The 19,849-nt window shown below is 44.3% G+C and overlaps 1 protein-coding gene across 3 annotated transcripts; it reads right to left on the reverse strand.

Annotated features, from left to right (window-relative positions):
* Positions 1–282: 282 nt before the first annotated feature.
* Positions 283–19,518, reverse strand: LOC147630405 (ABC transporter B family member 6-like). Of its 3 annotated transcripts, XM_086810266.1 has the most exons (13): positions 18,615–19,440; positions 18,270–18,525; positions 18,063–18,175; positions 17,190–17,244; positions 16,924–17,099; positions 16,404–16,604; positions 16,047–16,306; positions 15,546–15,856; positions 15,235–15,455; positions 14,793–15,133; positions 13,739–14,568; positions 13,405–13,646; positions 283–2,184 (listed from the first exon to the last, which is right to left on the reverse strand). In XM_086810266.1, exons 3-13 carry the CDS (start codon positions 18,114–18,116, stop codon positions 955–957), a joined length of 3,921 nt encoding a protein of 1,306 aa, XP_086666392.1. In that variant the 5' UTR covers positions 18,117–18,175; positions 18,270–18,525; positions 18,615–19,440; the 3' UTR covers positions 283–954. The 3 variants fall into 3 exon arrangements, with proteins under 3 accessions (XP_086666392.1, XP_086666391.1, XP_086666393.1); XM_086810265.1 differs by having other exon boundaries at positions 18,063–18,525; positions 18,615–19,518; XM_086810267.1 differs by having other exon boundaries at positions 18,270–19,410.
* Between the last annotated feature and the right edge of the window lie 331 nt (positions 19,519–19,849).

Genomic DNA, 19,849 nt, shown 5'->3' on the forward strand with positions numbered 1-19,849 from the left:
TCTTATCATCTTAGCGGCACATTTGCAACTGATTATAACCTTTCACGTAACGATGATGGACAGCCCAAAAAATTGAGTCAAGCATACTGCACAAATTACCCGTCACCATGAGCCAGTCTCAACAGTTTCACACCTGCAAATCACAACTCGAACCTAATACTCTCCTACATATCAAGAGGCAAGCAGCAAGAGAACTAGCCTTTCTAAAACTTGTGAACTGGACATACCATGAAACATATTTTAAGGCTATCTACTTCTGAAACCCTCATATGCTCAGTCTGCTGAGTAAGAACTTAATCACCTTGTATTCAATAAGACATATGGCACATAGCTTGGACTGAGGGTGGCACCAAACAAATTGGTGAAGTGATGTGTGCTACAATGAGGGCCAATGGACCCGTGTCATGTATCCCCGCATATGTACAAGCACTTGCACATAAAATATAAACCCATGTTTCATGTACGACAGGCAGCCCTCCTTATCACTTTCTCAGGGGTTAAAATTCCACCACAGCTCTTCAACCTAAAGCAGCCTTTTGGGCTTGATATAGCTGTAACTCAGTAGGGAAATTGCCCAAACATCTCTATATCCTGAACCTCTTACACAAGCTTTTGCTACACCTACAGCTCATTTTCCCATTCACATGAAATCGTATTAGCACAATCTTCTGCAGAGAAGCTACTAATTCACAACAGAATTCGGCAGTCATGGTTTGGATTGAGTAGGAAGGGGGAATGACGAAGTAGGGAAGTGGTTATGGGGGGAGGGGTTCTCCATGGGGGTGGACTTCAGCAAAAAAGATAGGGCAGAATGATTGCTGCACCGGATTTTAATTCACGACAGGAATGGTTTGGTGGGCGAGGTGGCTTTTCGGGAATTGGGGAGCGGAGGCAATTGGGGTTCAGCAGAAAACATTCCAAACTATGGAAGCAGCATATTTGATGCAGTGGATTTTATGTTATCCTTTGTTGCCGTAGAGATGACTTAAAGTGTGGCTGCATCAACCTCGCATAGAGACCATTTTTTGCCATCAAAGCATCATGGCTGCCCTCTTCAACAATGTGCCCTTCATTAAGCACTACTATCATGTCCACATGACGCATCATAGCCAAACGATGAGCTATCAATATAGTGGTTTTATTTCCCATGATCAAAGTTTCAAGAGCCTCCTGCACCACCCTGCTGGACTCTGATTCAATTGCAGAACTCGCCTCATCAAGCAGGAGTATTGGGGCATTCTTCAGCACAACACGGGCAATGGCGATCCGTTGCTTCTGTCCAGAAGTAAGCTCTAAACCCCTCATACCCACATGAGTATCATAACCATGTTGCAAATTGCTGATAAAATGATGAGCATTTGCAATCCGTGCTGCCTCCTTCATTTCTGCTTCAGTGGCATTATGGCGTGCATATATGATATTCTCTCTGATGGAAGTTGAAAACAGAACCGGCTCTTGCTGGACAAGGCCCATGTGATTCCGGAGCCATCTAAGATTCAAAGTTTTGATATCCTTCCCATCCAGCAGAACTTGCCCAGACAGTGGATCATAAAACCTCTCAATCAAGGCAATAACAGTGCTCTTGCCAGAGCCAGATGCTCCAACAATTGCTACAGTCTGACCCCCTGTCACTTTCAAACTGAAACTGTTCAAAACCATGATTTCTGGTCGAGAAGGGTACCTAAAATCAACATTTCTCAACTCAAGTGTTCCATAGACATTTGGCAGCCGCAGCCCCAAGGAGTCATCTGAATCAATCTCAGGCTTGCGGTCAATTATCCCAAATACAGAGACCAAAGATTTTCGCCGTTTTAAAATGTAGGGGGCTAGACCGAAAGGTTCCACCAAAGCAAATGTTGCAAACGAGAATATGATAAACTGCTTTAGAACTGTTTGCAGACCTGCTTCGGACCTTTTCACAACTACAGCTGCATACCAGAGGAGAAAAGCATTGCATGCAAAAAGGAGAAACTGAGAGACCCCAAATGCCAGGCCTCTAGCTTGCCCATTCAAGAAACTGTGCATTAAAATCTTAGAGAGGTGCCTGTCATAGACTGCCATCACCTTTTTTTCAGCAGAAAACGCCACAACAGTGTAAATATTCCTTACTGCATTTTCCAACACCGTACAAGATTTTTTGTGCACCTCCTGTATATCACCAGCAAATCCTTCAAGCCACAATTTCTGCACAGCAACATTTCAAAGATTCAGAAGTCAGTGGAATGAATGAGTCAGTCAGTCAGAGTGCATGCATAAGGGGGTGTGAGTGCATTCATGCCTGCGTGTAGATTTTTGACAAAAGCTTTCGAAACAAAACTCCAAAACCCTCAAAACATTTCTTGTGACTATGATATGAATAAAGGGAAAATCATTGAGAGAAAGCATCGATTTGGTTTCCCAAGATCCCTTATCTTTGTGCGCTGATTGCTGTGCAGCAGGTATCGTATAGTTGCAGCAGAAGGTATGAACGGCGCGGCTGTACCGCAGAGTGTACGTTGTCACATGCATCCTGCACTTGGATGACACGTGGACGCTACCATCAGCAAGTGCAAATTCTATATCCTAGATACTAGCCTTGAGTTGGGGATTTAATGGGAAAAACATGGGATTGAGGAGGCAAGGGATTGTGGACAGATTTGGAGAGGCCAAATATGCACTTTTGGGGCCATGTACAGGCGCCCATGGGCAGCAATGAAGGGGCGCCCAAAACCACAAAAAATGATCCTTTTACAAGTCAGCCTACCCCCTTGTCTCTCCAAGTCAGCGTGCTCCACTGGCTTCCCACCCCTCATTCCCATCTTCGTGTTCTGGCATACCTCAGCCTTGGTTGCACTGTGTGCACCTGTCAGAAGCTGAAAATACAAGCATGAAGGTCATCAATATTGCTCATCTCTGACCGCCTTCAATAGCAGCCCGGAAGGAGATCAATGCAAGTCTTTTGAGGTTCCAGGTCTCTCCATATTCATCCCTCCGTTGGTACGTGTGTTTACCGTTGAGATAAAATGCACATGCAGTTCAGTCCATTTTCAGGGTAGCTTGCTGTCCATTTTGTACTCACTTCTTACTGCACTAATACAAGAAAATACTACGGGGGCCCTTTAGTGGGTAGTTGGGACCCCATCTGCTGTTCTGTGCACCACTCTTAATCTCTCTCACCTCTTCTCTATTCTCTCCCGTTCTTGCAAGGATAATGCACCGACGTCTCTATCATATTCACAAGTTCAAAAGCTCCCAAGCTTCCGAATGTTATAGTATTATCATAGCTCGACCTTGTGATGTGTATGGAGGAGAGCCAGTAATATTTTTCGCTTTGGTGGATGGTTCATTTTGCTACAAAGCATCCCACTCAATCTTTTGTGAGTGGATGGTTTACTTTGCTCCGGGCACAAACCCGTGACGCATCCCACTCCTTTATTGGTGGATGGTTTGTTTGCGCTCCGGCAAAGTCTTTAAGCCTCCCACCATGGATCAGCAAGAGGAGCAAATCGAGAGGGGCAATGCCTTCCTTTATTGGTGGATAGTTTGTCAGCGCTCCGGCAACATCATTAAGCCTCCCACCATGGATCAGCAAGAAGAGCAAAAGGAAAGGCGTGTGAGCCTTTTCATGCATGAAATAAACATTAATAATAAATGTACAACTTAATGGGCTAGCATAAGAGGCTAGCATAGTTAGCCCCAGACCACAGTTTTACTTATGCTTAACACATTTAAGTAGTTATGAGCACACTTTTTACATGAAAAAGGTGAACATACTAAATAGTAGAGGTTAAGTTACATGATTAGTAACACCACGCGTTTCAAAAACATTTTGTAACTTCATGAAACGCATGGAGTTAGGAGGACAGAGGCGGGAATGCGTGTTTCAAAAAACCCCAAATATGTCCCTAAAACATTTAGCAATAAAATTGCAAAAATTGGGAACATTGGAAATTTTTAAAAAAAATTGGGAGAAGGAAAGAGAAAGAGGGATTTCAATTTGACATAATTTGAAAAATCAATAAACATTGTGAATTTAATTGGGTAAAATTTGATGCTATTTGCATAATTAGACAAAATTGCAAGGTTTGAGAAGATTGGAGGAAATTGAAAAATTTTGGATACTCGGGATGAAATTAGGTAATTTAGAAAATTTGGGTAAGTAGGGCAAATTGGGAGATTGGGGAAACTTGGATCGCTATCGCATTGGGCCCCATTAATCTTTTTATAAAAAAACATATATGACGTTTCATACCCTCCCCAAGGAACGAAACATGTTTTGTTGCTACTATGTTTATAAGACATCAAGTTTGAGAACTTCTATGGGAAGATGAACGTCAACAAAGCTATACCTTCCATCCACCAGTTTGAGATAGCCTTCTACAACGAGGACTTCACGAAGAAGTACAAGTTTAGACATGTGGCCATCTCTTTGAAAGAGACGGTGAAACCGATCCCGTCCAATGGGAATAGACTCCGTTGGACACCCACACGCGTAATAGCACAATTTAAATATCACAATTTGAATGGACAACTTAATAACAACTGAAAATAAAAATGAAATGAAATGTTGATCAATGGACACCAGCACTGGGGCCGGAACGGGCCGACCCCCCCCCCTCAATATATGATATATTATTGGGAGTATTTAAAAAATACAATGCTCCATGGGTTCCGAAGGAGAGCAACCCACTTGAGTAGTCTAGTCTCTACGGTCCTGTGCCTTCACTGGAATCCGCGGAGAGTGCCCCACTGGTGTTCCAGGACCACACACAAACATGCGCTCCCGTACTAACGCCTGGCTCTCCCAATCTCGGCACCCATGGACCGTGTTTCTCCAGAAGCTTGGACTACCCGGCACCGAACGGGTGTTAGCAATAGAGAATATCCCTTATCAGATTTACATCAAAGTCCTTTTACTTAAATCTCAATCCACTTACTTGTAGCTCGCTAGTGGAAGACAAATACCCAAGGCGTGTAAGTGCAACCGCCTGGAGATCTGAGCGCAGCCGCCTGTTGAATGGAGAGGAGGCCTGGGTGCAGCCACCTGTGGAGGTCTGGGGACGCAGCCGCCTGTGGAAGAGGGCGCAGCCGCCTGTAGAGGGAAACGCAGCCACCTATGGAGAGGAGCGCAGCCGCCTGTAGAGGGAAACGCAGCCACCTGTACAGCCGCCTGTGGAGGAGGGAAGCGCAACCCCACGCAGCTGCCTGTGGAGGGAAGCGCAACCCCACGCAGCTGCCTGTGGAGGGGAGGAGCGCAGCCGCCGGTGGAGGAGGGCGCAGCTGCCTGTAGAGGGAAGCGCAGCCGCCTGTGGAGAGGAGCGCAGTCGCCTGTGGAGGAGGGAAGCGCAGCCCCACGCAGCCGCCTGTGGAGGGGAGGAGCGCAGCCGCCTGCTGTGGAGAGCACAGCCGCCTATGGAGGGGAGGAGCGCAGCCAACTGCTGTGGAGAGCGCAGCCGCCTGCGGAGTGGGCAGCCGCCTGCGGAGAGAGAGAGCAGCAACCTGAGGGCAAGCGGAGAAGAGATGATCGCCTGCCAGTCATCCCCAAGCTGGTGAGGTGGTCGCTCCTTTGTAGGTGTTGGAGAGAGAACACATCCAACAGCTAGCCGGCCCCCCTAGCTTGCATGGAGGCGGCCAGTTCCAAGGTGGGGGGTGGGTAGGTGGCCATGCACCCACCCCCACACATAAAGGGTTCCCTTTACCCTTCATGATTAAAACGTGTGCCCACCCTATCAAGGACATCATTAAATATTTGGGAGGGTGCCCACTCTTTAATGAATGTGAACTTGCCACCTTATAAAAACAAAGGTTAAAAAGAATGCTATAAAGTAAACAAGTGCAATACACTTGCCACCTGTTCACATGCAACAAAACTCATCAGAAGACAGAGCAAACTTCACGACTCACACTGGCAGGCGTCCCCGCTCAGTAAGTGGCACGTCAAGCAGGCAAACACAAAAATACAAGTCATGCGAAAACAGTTCCAAACATGCAAAACATGAATGCATGTGCAAACAGTATCATGGACATATCTCCCATTCATGGAACAAGTACTAAACATCTGTCGGGCACAATGATGGCACGACAGAAAACATAAATCTTGGTCTTCCTATGGAGTGACAGTCCCATAGGTAAGACACAGATCCACGCACGAGCCTCCCTATGGAGTGACAGTCCCATAGGTAAGACACGGCACAAATACTGGCTCTTCCATGGCGTGACAATCCCATGGATAGAACACAGTCAAGGTCATACACGGGTGGCACCAATCTGGCTCCCGTCCATGTTATGCAAAAATACTGGCCCCTTCACATGAGACACCGGCCTGGCCTCAAGTGAACGAGACACAAATCTGGAGATGGACCAAATGGTCGGCCAATTGGTGACAGACAGCTAGCAATTAGTGGATAGCAAAGAAGATTCGTGAAACTATCAACAATTTCTACGTGTAAACTTTGAAAAAAAGTACAGCAAGACTAGGATTGGCTAAAACAAGACAGCAAGTCAGTGGATTCCTACATCGAGAAAATTTGGGAGACGGTTCTTTAAGTAACTCCTTTTAATGCCCTTAAGGTCTCTCACCTCCATATTTCGGCAATACCAGTCAAAACCCCATCTACTGACCAATGGAGACCGGGCTCATGTTAGAGATGGGAGATTTTGTTGGAGGTGGCAATTCTTGTAGCTACCCTCGGGTTATCGCATGACTAGAACTTGTGGTGGATTATCCCATATGCAAGAGCATGGGAAGTCGAAGAGCCATGTATAGGGTGTGGTGGCACCTTGTCATAGATATCTCCTCCGGCCGGGTTTTTGGTGGGGAGCAAAGGCTAGGAGATGGAAGCCCAACCACCAACGTTGCTCAATGCCCTAGGGTGGTGTGCGAGTTGCTGCTGCGTGACTTTGACATGGTATTAAAGCTCGGACTGTGTGGTCTTGGGCGGTCCTAACCTCTGTTTAATCGAGATGCTCAAATTGAAGGAGGGTGTTGGAGGTGGCAATTCTAGTAGCTACTCTCGGGTTATCGCATGACTAGAAGTTGTGGTGGATTATCCCATATGCAAGAGCATGGGAAGTCAAAGAGCCATATATAGGGTGTGGTGGCACCTTGTCATAGATATCTCCTCCGGCCAGGTTTTTGGGAGGGAACAACGGCCAGGAGATGGGAGCCCAGCCACCGACGTTGCTTAGTGCCCTAGGGTGGTGTGCATGTTGCTGATGCATGACTTTGACATGGTATCAGAGCTCGGCCTGTGGTGTCCTAGGCGGTCCTAACCTCTGTTTAATCGAGGTGCTCGAATTAAAGGAGGGTGTTGGAGCTAGCAATTCTCGTAGCTACTCTCGAGTTATCGCATGACTAGACCCATATGCAAGAGCATGGGAAGTCGAAGAGCCATATATAGGGTGTGGTGACACCTTGTCATAGATATCTCCTCCGGCCGGGTTTTTGGGGGGGAGCAACGGCTAGGAGATGGGAGCCAAGCCACAAGAGTTGCTCAATGCCATAGTGGCACCCGGTTCGCGCACCACCCAGGAGGTACAATTCGGTACGGTCAATACGTACGGTACGGTTCAATACGGTGGCAGTATGGTCGATTGGGATTCGATCGTTTTTTTGTCCTTTTTTTCTGACTGGTTTTTTTTGGGACTGTTTTTTTACCCTTTTTCGCTATTTTTATTTACCGTTTTGGGTGCCGTTTTTGATCGTTTGGAGAGCCGTTTCTTGGGCATTTTTTGGACTTTTTTAGACTTTAGCCTTTGCTTAAGCCTCATTCTATTATCTATATAATATCCCCTCCCCTAACCCCATCCTCACAAGTGCTCATTGCTCAACCCTCCCCTCACAAGTGCTCATTGCTCAAGTCTATCCTCTCCCTTGAGCTCTCCTTCAAGGCTCAAGCCTCTCTCCCCTCTAGACTCTCTCAATCATCTCCTTCTTCCTCCACCGTATTTTTATATTTAAGTATTTTTTAAATGGACCGTAACTCCACCGTATTTTTATATTCAAAATTTAGCGGTGCGTTTCAAGACCGTATTTGAACATACCATAACAAATCGAACTTTTCGTACCTGACAACTATGCTCAGTGCCCTAGGGTGGTGTGCGTGCTGCTACTACGTTGTGACTTTGACAAATTTGCAGTAGCATTGCAACCTGGCACATATGGCAATCTAGATGCAACGAAGCCATCAAGGGTACCCACACTCCACCTGCGGAGTCCATCAGGAGCATTTGGCTCAACGTCATCCATACCCTCCACGGTCAGTGGGGGAAGTTGAGGGTGGTTCTGACCAGCGGAGCGGGAAGCTTTCTTGAGGCTCTGGCAGCCTGGCCCTTTGGTGATCCCACTCGGCATTAGAGACCACCTGTGTAGTTATTCTTTCCCCCCCCCCCTTCCCTTCCCTTTAGCAATAAAATTGCGAAAATTGGGAACATTGGAAATTTTTAAAAATTGAAAAAATTTTGGGAGAAGGAAAGAGAGGGATTTCAATTTGACAGAATTTGAAAAATTAGTAAACATTGTGAAATTTAATTGAGCTAGGGTGAAATTTGATGCTATTTGCATAATTAGAAAAAATTGCAAGGTTTGAGAGAATTGACGAAAATAGAAAAAATTTTGGATACTTGGGATAAAATTAGGTAATTTAGAAAATTTGGGTAAGTAGGGCAAATTGGGAGATTGGGGAAACTTGGATCGCTATCACATTGGGCCCCATTAATCTTTTTATAAAAAAATATATATGACGTTTCATACTCTCCCCAAGGAACGAAACATGTTTTGTTGCTACTATGTTTATAAGACATCGAGTTCAAGAACTTCTATGGAAAGATGAACGTCAACAAAGCTCTACCTTCCATCCACCAGTTTGAGATAGCCTTCCACAACGAGGACTTCACGAAGAAGTACAAGTTTAGACATGTGGCCATCTATTTGAAAGAGAAGATTCGTGGAACTATCAACAATTTCTGAGTGTAAACTTTGAAAAAAAGTACAGCAAGACTAGGATTGGCTTATACAAAACAGCAAGTCAGTGGATTCCTACATCAAGAAAATTAGAAGATGGTTCTTTATATAACTCCTTTTAATGCCCTTCACGTCTCTCACCTCCATATTTCGGCAGTACCAGTCAAAGCCCCAACAACTGACCACTGGAGACCAGGCTCATGTTAGAGATGGGAAATTTGTAGTAGCATTGCAACCTGGAACATATGGCGATCTAGATGCAACGAAGCCATCGAGAGTACCCACACTCTGCATGCGGAGTCCATCAAGAGCATTTGGCTCGACATCATCCATACCCTCCACAGTCAGTTGGGGGAAGTTGCAGGGTGGTTCTAACCACACGGAGTCCATCACGAGCATTTGGCTCGACATCATCCATACCCTCCACAATCAGTTGGGGGAAGTTGCAGGGTGGTTCTAACCACACGCGTGTGGTTCTAACCACACGCGAAAGCGGTGGGAAACTTTCTTGAGGCTCTAGCGGCCTGGCCCTTTTCTCACCGACAGAGGTGGTGATCCCACTTGACATTACAGACCACCTGTGTGGCTATTCTCCCCTTCCCCCCCTTTTGAGATAGCCTTCTCCTCATAGAGCGGCCAGCCGGAGAAAAGTGCATCTTTCTCCATCTCTTGATTATGTGTTTCCCGCCCCATATATGGAGGCGAGTTTGTATCTAGCCCTTCGTGGTTGTATCTAGCCCTTCATGGCTATTTCTCTTTATTAACTAATAGGACTCTTTTCCCGAAAAAAAAAATAACTCCTTTTAATGCAGATTTTGGAGACAAAAAATTTGTGAAAGTTCAAATCCAAACTCCATCTCACCATTTAAAAAGGGCATAAAGTTCACCTAACCATACCTTGCGCAAACTTATTCAGCCACAGTTGTGAAGCACCTACACAAAGTTTAGGCAGTCTAATACAGCCTTGTATTCATTAAAATGGAAGCCCCAGGTTGGTCCAGAACCGAAAAGTCCAGGCAACTCATCTAAAAGAACTTTAAGGACACCAAATCTTCCAAGAAAAGAAGCAAGGGGCAAGGGATTTAATCTTGGATAGCCCAAACAACAAAAACCTACTTACTTGAGGAAAGGAAGATGCTTTAAATGTGACAACACATGGACCATCTGTCTATGAAGTGCCTTTCTAGGACAAAGAGTGGGAATGATGGCATCCAAACTATCGTGGATCGTTTCAGCAAGCAAGCCCATTTCATTCCAGTCAGGAAGAAGATTAATGCAGAGCAAATGGTAAGGATATTTTTGACAAATATCTTCAAGTACCATGGGATGCCCACATCTATTGTTAGTGATCGAATGACGAGTTTATTTTGGAGAGCATTGTTCAGAACATGAAGACTTCATTGAAGTTCTCATCCTCTTTTCATTCACAAACAGATGGGCAATCGAAAATTGCCAACTCAGTTGTATTGGATCTTCTCAAGTGTTATGTTTCAAATCATAAGGAATAGTGGGAAAAGTATCTTCCTTTGGTGGAGTTTGCTTACAATAACACGATTCACACTTCGACAGGTAAGGCACCTTTCGAGATTGTGGAAGGCAGGAAGAAAGTAACACCAATCCTGCATACAAAGGATAAGATCTTTGAGGCAGACCGTTTTGTGGAGAATATGGATGAGGCTTACAAGAAGGTCAAGTTGGCTCTTCAAAGGACTCAAGAGAAACAAAGGAAAGCAGCAAACCTTCACCGTCGATCATTGGTTTTTGATTTGGGTGATTGGGTGCTTTTGAGATTTGAGAAGGCTAGACTCAGGAAGATAAAGGGTAAACAGCGCTTATATCCTAAACTGAGTATGCAGTATTATGGGCCTTTTCAAGTGATTGAGAAGATGAGTGATATTTCTTATCGTCTTCGGTTACCAGATCATTGGAGGATTCATAATGCATTCCATGTGAGTCTTCTTAGCCCTTTCAGAGGTGAGGTGCCTACAGATCAGGTTGATGAGCCGCAACTAGAGGTAGAAGAACTAGATGAGATTCTTCAACCAGAACAGATTTTGGCACATAAGGAAAGAAAAGTCAGAGGAAAAGTTTCACGTTGATATCTAGTGAAGTTTGTGAACTATTCACCTATGGATTCGAAGTGAATGGAGGAGGGTGACTTGGCAAATTCACCGAGGATACTAAAACTTTACCTCGAGGCTTTTGGTTTGGAGCCTACCTTACAAAGTGCTTCAACAGGTTCAACTGTGGATTCTGGAGTACTACCTGTTACTCGAGGGGGGTGACTCTGCTCCCTTGTCACAGAGCTCACTTGGATGAGATTTAGACGTCGCTTGGTGTTCTTCTTATTAGCACACCCGAGATACTAGACACTATATCTGCCTATGGGACTTCTATGATATATGTGTACTAGTCACATGGTTTGATTCATGGATATATGGATCTTTTGAGAGAATGGGGACGCCTATTCCAGACTTTCGTTTGATATGCATGTATATAGATACTTTTGAGATGTTATATGTTATGGAATCCAAGGTTAAAAATATATGAGAATACCTCAAGAAGTATTTATGGGTATGCATGTATGCTTGCTTTGATGCATCAGTGTTTACTCATGTTCATGATGTACTACTGATCATGGGTCCTGTGGGATGGCCATGAGCAAAGCAGGTAAAGCATCCAGGGGGACATGACTATTCATGAAGTGGATGCCGATTTTGTGAATGACTCTTGATTTATGTTATTCTGGATGTTCTGTTTCAATTGACAGGACATAGCTTTCTCATTGCTCTCTTAGGTTCTGTTTCAGTTTGGCAGATCCTTTGACTGAGCAATCGAGGACGATTGCTTTGTTTTAAGAGGGGGGTATGTTACAAGACTGAGTATTTTACCTCTTTTCTTAAGCACTGTGATTATGTTTTAAGCATGTTTAACATTCACTGATCACGTTTTACTCTGTATGTGCATGTATAAGTTTGTACACGTGTGGGTACAGATACATGCTTGGTGTGTGTGTGTACATGTGTGTGCATGCTCATATGTATGTACATGTACATGTGTGTGTGTGTGTGTGTGTATGTGTGTTTTTGGTATGTTTTTCTTACTGTGTTGCAGATGCAACTGAGACCATCTCTATCTTGTTGGGCAGTCAAGGGCAGCCCAAGGGGCTACCCTAGGGCCACCTAGAAGGCCACCCAAGGGTAACCCAAAGGACTGCATAAGGAGCGGTTAAGGGGCAGCCTGGCGGGACAGCATTGGGGTGGCCAAGGGCAGCGACTAGAGAGCAGTATGATAACGCAACAGCAAAGGCAGCCATGCAGCGCAGCCCAACAGGCCAGGCAGCCCATCCAGATAACGTGGCACTGCAGCCGTCCTAATGATGTGGCACTGCCACGTGGCAGGGGCGCCAGGCTTCAGCGGAACAGGAGAGAGAGAGAGAGAGCAGCACTGAAACCTAAACGTAGAGAGAGAGAAGCACTGAAACCAAAACGCAGAAAGAAAAGAGAAAAGCAGCGTTCAAAAAAATCTCCCATGTGCGAGTTTTTTTTAATAAAACAAAAGCATTCGATGAGATTTCATAATAAAAGAAAAAGTTGGGCTTTTTAGCCAAATTTTGTATAAAAAGGGGGCCAAGGCCCATTGTAACCCACAAAAGAAATTGGGTGAAAGCTTCGAAGAGACTCCCTCTACGTGAAACAAGGAATTCTCTTCCCGGAAGTTGTACAAGGGCTACGCCAACTTCAAGAGATAAATAAATACCTGCGGGGGCGCCACGCTTTAGGGCCTATTGGACTCTTGTGCAGGAGCGCTCTAGCTCCATCTCTTTATCTTTTTCTCTTGCAAAGTTTATTATTCCAGTTCATAAAGAGTTTTAAGTGTGATTAAGTTGTGCTCACCGCCCGTCAAGTCTCTGAAGGCCGGTTTCACACGGCCTGGACATAGGTCACCTTCGATTTCATCACAACAAATAGACTCGTGTTCAAAAGGTTTTTTGCTGAAGTAGATCAGTAGCCCAATATAACAACCCCCCTGTGCTCTTTTCCCTGTCATAATTCTAAGGTTTTCAAGGTGAACTTTTTATTCTGCCTTGATGTCTAGATACTCAAAACTTGTCGATGCAGAGTAAAGAATTACAGAATCTTGTGCAGCTGAGTTATCAATCATCTACTTCTTACACCTTCACTTGCAAGAAGGTGCTATGGCTTGTTGCCCAATCTGCTTTCACACTTGCAGCTGTAGTAAATGGGTTTTTCTTTCACTATACTCTGACGAGATATAGTGGGACCAATGCCTGCTATTCTAGAGATATACATCCCCATTCTTGACCATAAAACCAAGTATTCACACCTTTTCAGGCCACAGGCAAGGATAAATAGTACTAGAGGAATCCCCACTTCACCTGTTCATAAGCATTTTTAGAGCAACAATTTTCAATGTAAAATTTACAACCACTACAAACCAACCTGAGCCACCGCTGAAACTGTGAGGAATGGAACAGTAGCAAGAGCAACTACAGCAACCCGCCATTCTAATGTGATTCCCACCGCAAATGCTACAATCATGGCTGTCAAGTCCTGGATAAGTATTGAGAGACGATTGCTGAAAGCAGCTCGAACAAATGTGGCATCATTAGCCAAATGCATATTCAGAGAATCTGTACAGTTCTCCTCCTTGTCAAACCAACCAACTTCATTTCTTAAGATAGCTGCAGTCAAAACATTCATGCCAAACGTCAAGATCTGCAATTGTAATCATGCCAAAACAGCTCTCTAGGGGAGGGGGGGCATTCAAGTGTACCTGAAAACATCATTCTGCGAACTCGCTCTGTCATCTTCTCCCCCATGATTCCAAAGTAGAAATGCTGGAGAAAATTGGCCACCACTGTTACTATACCCATTCCTACCACCACAAGGCACCATTTATTCACTTCATACTTTGCATGCCTCTCATCTGTTTGCACTTCGTAATAATTCTGCACCACCTGAACAAGGACAAATGCTAGAAGAGGATTGAATGAACCAAATATCGCAGCACCCAAACTCCCAAGGATTGCATAAAGCCATTCTGGAGAACTCAGTTTTGCAAGTCGCCACAAAGATGGAGGTTGGTTACTTATCTTCTCTGTTGAGTCTTCAATGTTCACATCTGGCCCAGGATCTCCATAATGCATATTGACTCTACTGAATGTTTTAGAGTGAGATCTTTCATTTTTAGGATCAGATGTCAATAGTGGAGATACAGGAGACTCTGGATCAGAATGACTCGAAGAAAGCCTCTGTATTGCATGAATATCTAATTTGGGTAGAGAAGGCAGGCATATTTCAAAACTGTCTTGGCGCTTGTTTACAAACGAGACCTTCTCGTGTATGTCAAAGGGCATGTTATTGTCATACTTCTGTTCAGTTGGAGGGCTATGCAGCTTCGGAGACTCCTGAATGTTGTTGTAATCAAACAAATGCAACGCATGAGCTCCATGTTGACGCTGCAGCGAAGGGGATTTTATGAGCTGTAATGGCTGTGGTTCTTGATGAACTGGTGACATTGGGGCTTCCCTATGTAACGGAGCAACAGCCTGTTCTTTCTGTGATTGAGAAGCTGTAAGTTCTCTGAAAGGCTTTGCTGATACCCTGGAGAAAAATCGAATGATTTTTGTGTTTATACACAAATGGTTAAAATACTTTTACATGAATTCATTCATATTTCTAGGGGATACCACAGATGGCATGACAAACCCAGAGATGTTTGTAAGAAGTGCAACTTCAATACTCAAACACCCAAAGACCCTTGTTATTTATATCAAACTTCATTGCATTGATAGAACTTTAAAAGCTTTAAAACAAAGCCGTCTTACCGCTTCGGAGGTTTTGCAGCCTCTTCATGCCGAATAAGATCTGTATACAAGCCATTAGCAGCTAACAGATCCTCATGAGTTCCCAGCTCAACAAGCTGACCTTCCTCTAAGACAGCAATTATATCTGCACTTCGAACTACAGAAAGGCGCCGAGCAATCACAATAGTGGAGCGACCAAGCATTAACAAGTCCAGAGCTTCCTGCACAACTCGTTCAGCCTCAATATCGAGAGCACCTGTGACCTCTTCTAGCAGCAAAATACAAGGATTTTTTAGCACTGCCCTAGCTATTGCTAGCTTTAGGTTCTGATCCTCAGACAGACCAAGGACAGCCCCACCAACCTGCAGAAAACATATTACTGCAATCAAAAATCTCACTGTGGTGCAGAAAGATCCCTATTCCAATAGTCATGCTGGAACACTGTTGCTGGCAGTGTAACTACCTGGGTGTCATAAGCCTCTGGAAGGGAGCTGATAAAAGTGTGGGCATGTGCAATTTTTGCAGCCTCTTCAACTTCATCCATACTTGCAGAGCGACCATACAAAATATTCTCTTTGATGCTCGATGCAAATAAGGCAGGTTCCTGGCTTACCAACCCTATCTGACTCCGAAGCCACTCCACCCTCAAATTTTTGATATTTTCTCCATCTAACAGAACTTCACCTAAAATGACAAGCATCTCTCAGTTTAGCTCATTCCTTACATTCAAAGCAAAAAAGCAAGTCCATCACAGGCCTAATAAAGAGCACATACCTAATGTGGGATCATAAAAACGCTCTATCAGAGAAATGATACTGCTTTTTCCAGAACCATGCCTTCCAACCAAGGCAACCGTCTTTCTAGCAGGTATGTTAAGAAAAAAACCACTCAATATAGGTATATCTGGGCGGGATGGATAGCTGAAATACACATTTCGAAACTCAAGGTTCCCCTGAACATTGATCAAAGCCTTCCCATCCTCGTTGTTACTAAAAGATGACCTACTTATCATGTCGAAGAGCCTGTGTGCTGCAATTCTTCCCTGCTCGAAGGCATAAAAGTTTGTTGCCGCCTGGTTTAAGCCCCTTACAGAAGAAACGTACAAACTCAGCACATCATAGAAAGCAATATTGAGTCCCCAATACACCAGCAGCATTACTAGACTAGCTGTTTTTAGAAATTCTTCATTTATATTTAACCCTGCTGCTTGTACCAGAAAAAAAATTAAAATAGAGCTACATGAGAACAACAACAAAAATAAAGAAAGTTCCTTACAGGCCACTCAAGATTATAGAGAACAATGCAGTCACTACATCGCCCCCATCTGCAAGACCCCTTGTCACAAGGTATCGCCCAAACCACAATTGCAAAGCACATGAGCAGATGGCAAGTCCATAGGTAAAACCTAAACCAAGCCCTTGTACCAAACTAATTTGCACACCGTATCGCAGCGTGGCTTGAAGAGCATTGGCATAAGAGTATTTGGCAAGTGTCTCGTTTGCGAACGCATAGAGTGTCCGAATATAAGCAATTGCCTACATTTCCACCAACATGAAAGCATTTCATGTACGATAACAAAAATGATCACTACCACATAACCTAACTGTAAGAGAAAAAAAAATCGATCACTACCTGCTCTGCTATCGTGGCAGCTTCAGCATATGCATCTTGAATATCTTCAGCAAGCTTGTGTAGAAAGATATTTGAAATGCCTCCTGCAGCCACAATGAATGGCCCAGTCCCTAAAGTAACCAGAGCAACTTGCCAACTGCCGACAAACCCCACAACAAGGCCTCCTAGGAAGGTTGCCATGTTGTGTATATAGTTTCCCACCTGTTAGGTATTTAGTCTTGAGATTAAAAGCTACACTGTGTGCACAAAGGGAGTAATTTGAACATCTTCATCAATTGGACACTATGAAAGATATAATACAGCAAGAGCATTCTTAATACAGTCACTTCTTTCTTGCCTCTTGATACTATTATGAACCTACTACCTACATCTGTGAGCTTTTGCAATATTCATTGAAAGATTTTGCATAAGATAGGAGAAATACAGAAGTATACATGACTTCAAGAACACCATAGAAGCACCTCGCGTACTTTAATTCCAACTGCTGAAGCAAAGTTCCCCAGTAATGTGAAAATCTCACCTTCTCACTCAAGGTGAACTGTATGAGGACTACATCATTCAAAACTTGACTGACAATATCCCCATTGTTTCCATAAGTGTCAAAAAATCCCATATCCTGGTTAAACAAGACGCGCACATAACTGGAGCGTATCCGTGCTGTCTGTCTTTCTCCTGTATAGATCCAGCATGACACCTCTGTTGAAACAAAAGCTTATATAAAAATTATGATCATCACACACAGAATAAAACGGTCTAGTTGAACTGATTGATAACACAAGTGCTTACCGATCCAGCCTGCAACCAGGGCACTCACTGCAACGTACAGGATAGAAAGAGAATGCTGCAAAAATTACATCCACCACTCATCAAATATTGACAAAGTGGCATAGCATACATGCTAGCCTTCAGAAATCCATTGACATTGGGTAAGGCCAATGCTGGCAAAAAGAAGACAGCTTATATTAAGGCATAAGCACATGGAGTGGTGCAAGGCATGATCCAACAGCATTGTCCATTTTCTATGTTAAATAGTTCCTCCTTTTTGGGGCATGCACAAAGCTTGTTAACATAACTTAAACATAGGAAAGGAGTCAGACTGGTCAGAATAATTCAATCATAAACATTGGTGTAAGTGTGTAAAATATCAGTCAAAATATAGGAAAGGAGTCAGACTGGTCAGAATAATTCAATCATAATTATTGTTGTGTAAAATATATTAGTCAAAACATGATGCCAATTCTTCCTCCATTTCATAAAGAGTGTCCTCCCTGAAAACCAGCATTAGATTGAGCCAATAATGAGCAAAAAAACAGAATTTGCTAAAAACTCACATTCTGAGCCAGAAACATCTGTCTTTATAGAATGGCTAATAGGATTTCCATGAAAATGCATTACCAATTAGTTAAAAAATCAAGCTATGTATAAATCTGCAAATTCAGACAAACTTCCACCAAGTCGACACACGAAAGGACCAATAAGGCAACTCGGTAGACTTTACTGGTCCACAAAGCACAACCTTTATCCTCTAAGCTTCCCAAGATGAATTGTCTCGTAACAAACATCCAAGTTTATTTCCATAAAACTTCATTTGTGTTTGTGCAATAAGACAGCTGCCTGTTAGCAGGGAGAAGAATAAAGACACAGTCCAAGCATACACACCTTGGTGAACTCATGAAACAGCTGAGAACTAGTCAAGTCTTGCGAGCTGAACATATTGATAATCTGTCCGAAGAAGTGGAGATAGACTGGCAAGGCGGCTCCATGAGCTGCAGCTGCTATGGCAGCAATGACCATCAGAAACCAGTCAAATGGGGTAGCATATGCAAACAACCTAAAGAAAGGCACAGCAGCAGGTGGAGGCTCTGCCTCTTCAATTTCTTCGGGAAGTCCATCTTCGTCAACGGGGATGGCATCAGCTCCCACATCCAAGTAGGGAGAAGGAGACTCTGGTGGTTCGGAAACCTCCGAGACAGGGGTCAATGGCTGTACGTGTGGAGGCGACCAGCCAAACAAGCCCCTAGGCAGCATCATCGTCAAGGGCCGGAGCTCACTCTAACAGGAACAGCCAGAGAACCATAGCGAAGCCACAGGATGATCTGCTTGCTGCTGGCACTGAGATTTCCTGCTATGTGGCAATTAAGGCAAATGTTATCCTCTGCTTTGTGAGCACTGCGGCAATTAATAAGCTGTTTAGCAACTAGAACTACTTACATCCTCTGATCTGTGGCATTCAGGGTCACCGATATCCGCAGCTAAGCTGCACGGAGGCAACCACGCCTGAAGAAACTTTGAAGAAGAAACACATGCTGGAAAAATCCTCTGTAATGTGGCAGCTAGGGAAACCCTACCGGATAATTCCTGAAAACATTCATGGCGCCTAAACGGTCCCTCTACCGTGGCGGTGGTTTCATGGCGAGAATTATAGAGCTTGTACCAAATTCCGTCTTCGAAGATGCCAGGAGATGCAAGATCGCTGAATCAACTGCGTTTTTTACATATATTAAAGCAAATCAGTTACGGCTGTTCTCGCGCTGTTAGTCAAGTGTTTCATCTGCAAACTCCGCTGGAACTTCATGTGAAAACTACTACGGCTTCACCTACAGAGTGCTCCGCAGACTGATAGGGCTTCTTTCGCAGACTGCTAAGGTTTCTCCTCAGACTGCTAGGGTTTTCTTCCTCAATCTGCCATAATTTCTCCACTTCACACAGTATTTAACCATGATTTCTCCAAAACCCATACAATTCGGTCTCCTGCAGCAGGCGGGGAAAACTAGGGCAACATCAGACTGCTGAAGTCGTGAGACGGAAAAGGCCGGCGGAGAAGTATGAAGAAGCAAACGCGGCGGAAGAGACGAGAGGATCGAAAAAATTTAGGGTTTCAAAGCTGACAGGGGGAACACCATAGCCTGTGGCAAGCGCGGGCGCATAGGCACAGAAAGGCCTGCTGCAGCTTTCTTTTTCACTGTTGCTGTCTGTGAAGTGTGAAGAAGGTTGTTGCCTTAGACTTGCTCAACCAGACGCCCCCTCGGCTTTGACTAATCAAAAAATGTTTTGGCCGTCCCTCTTTCCACCTACGCATCCGCACGCTCCAAACGTGTGGCACCGTTAGTTCATTGCAAATGGTTCTTAGGCAGGGTTCACACGATGAAGTTAGTTGTTTGGATGACTCTATCACACGGTGTATGGCATAATTACGTGGTAGCACTAGTAGCTTGCAAATAGAAAATATAGCATGGATTTGGCCAGGGAATGTTCGCACATGACAACCAACATCATCTAAGGGTGGTCTCAAAATCTTTTGACTAGGGGGCGGTGAGGAGCCTTAGTGGTAAAGTGTTCAAGCTTTACTATGCAAGCATGAGTTCGAATCTACACTCGCTCCCTCCCCCTCTTTTCTCATGGTCGTTGGAACTAGCAAAAAATCCACCACCATCTCTACAAGTCAA

This window comes from Cibotium barometz, chromosome 16, assembly GCF_041138505.1.
Source record: "Cibotium barometz isolate CiBa-2024 chromosome 16, ASM4113850v1, whole genome shotgun sequence".
Taxonomy (NCBI): Eukaryota; Viridiplantae; Streptophyta; class Polypodiopsida; order Cyatheales; family Cibotiaceae; genus Cibotium; species Cibotium barometz.

Excerpts from the sequence above, each read along its gene's own strand:
- LOC147630405 (XM_086810265.1), bottom strand. The coding sequence starts at position 18,434 with ATGATGCTGCCTAGGGGCTTGTTTGGCTGGTCGCCTCCACACGTACAG. Across the intron at positions 17,245-18,062 it reads TGTTTCATGAGTTCACCAAG|CATTCTCTTTCTATCCTGTA; the intron begins GTGTGTATGCTT and ends TAATTTTTGCAG. Across the intron at positions 13,647-13,738 it reads TCGCAGAATGATGTTTTCAG|CTATCTTAAGAAATGAAGTT; the intron begins GTACACTTGAAT and ends TTTTGACTGCAG.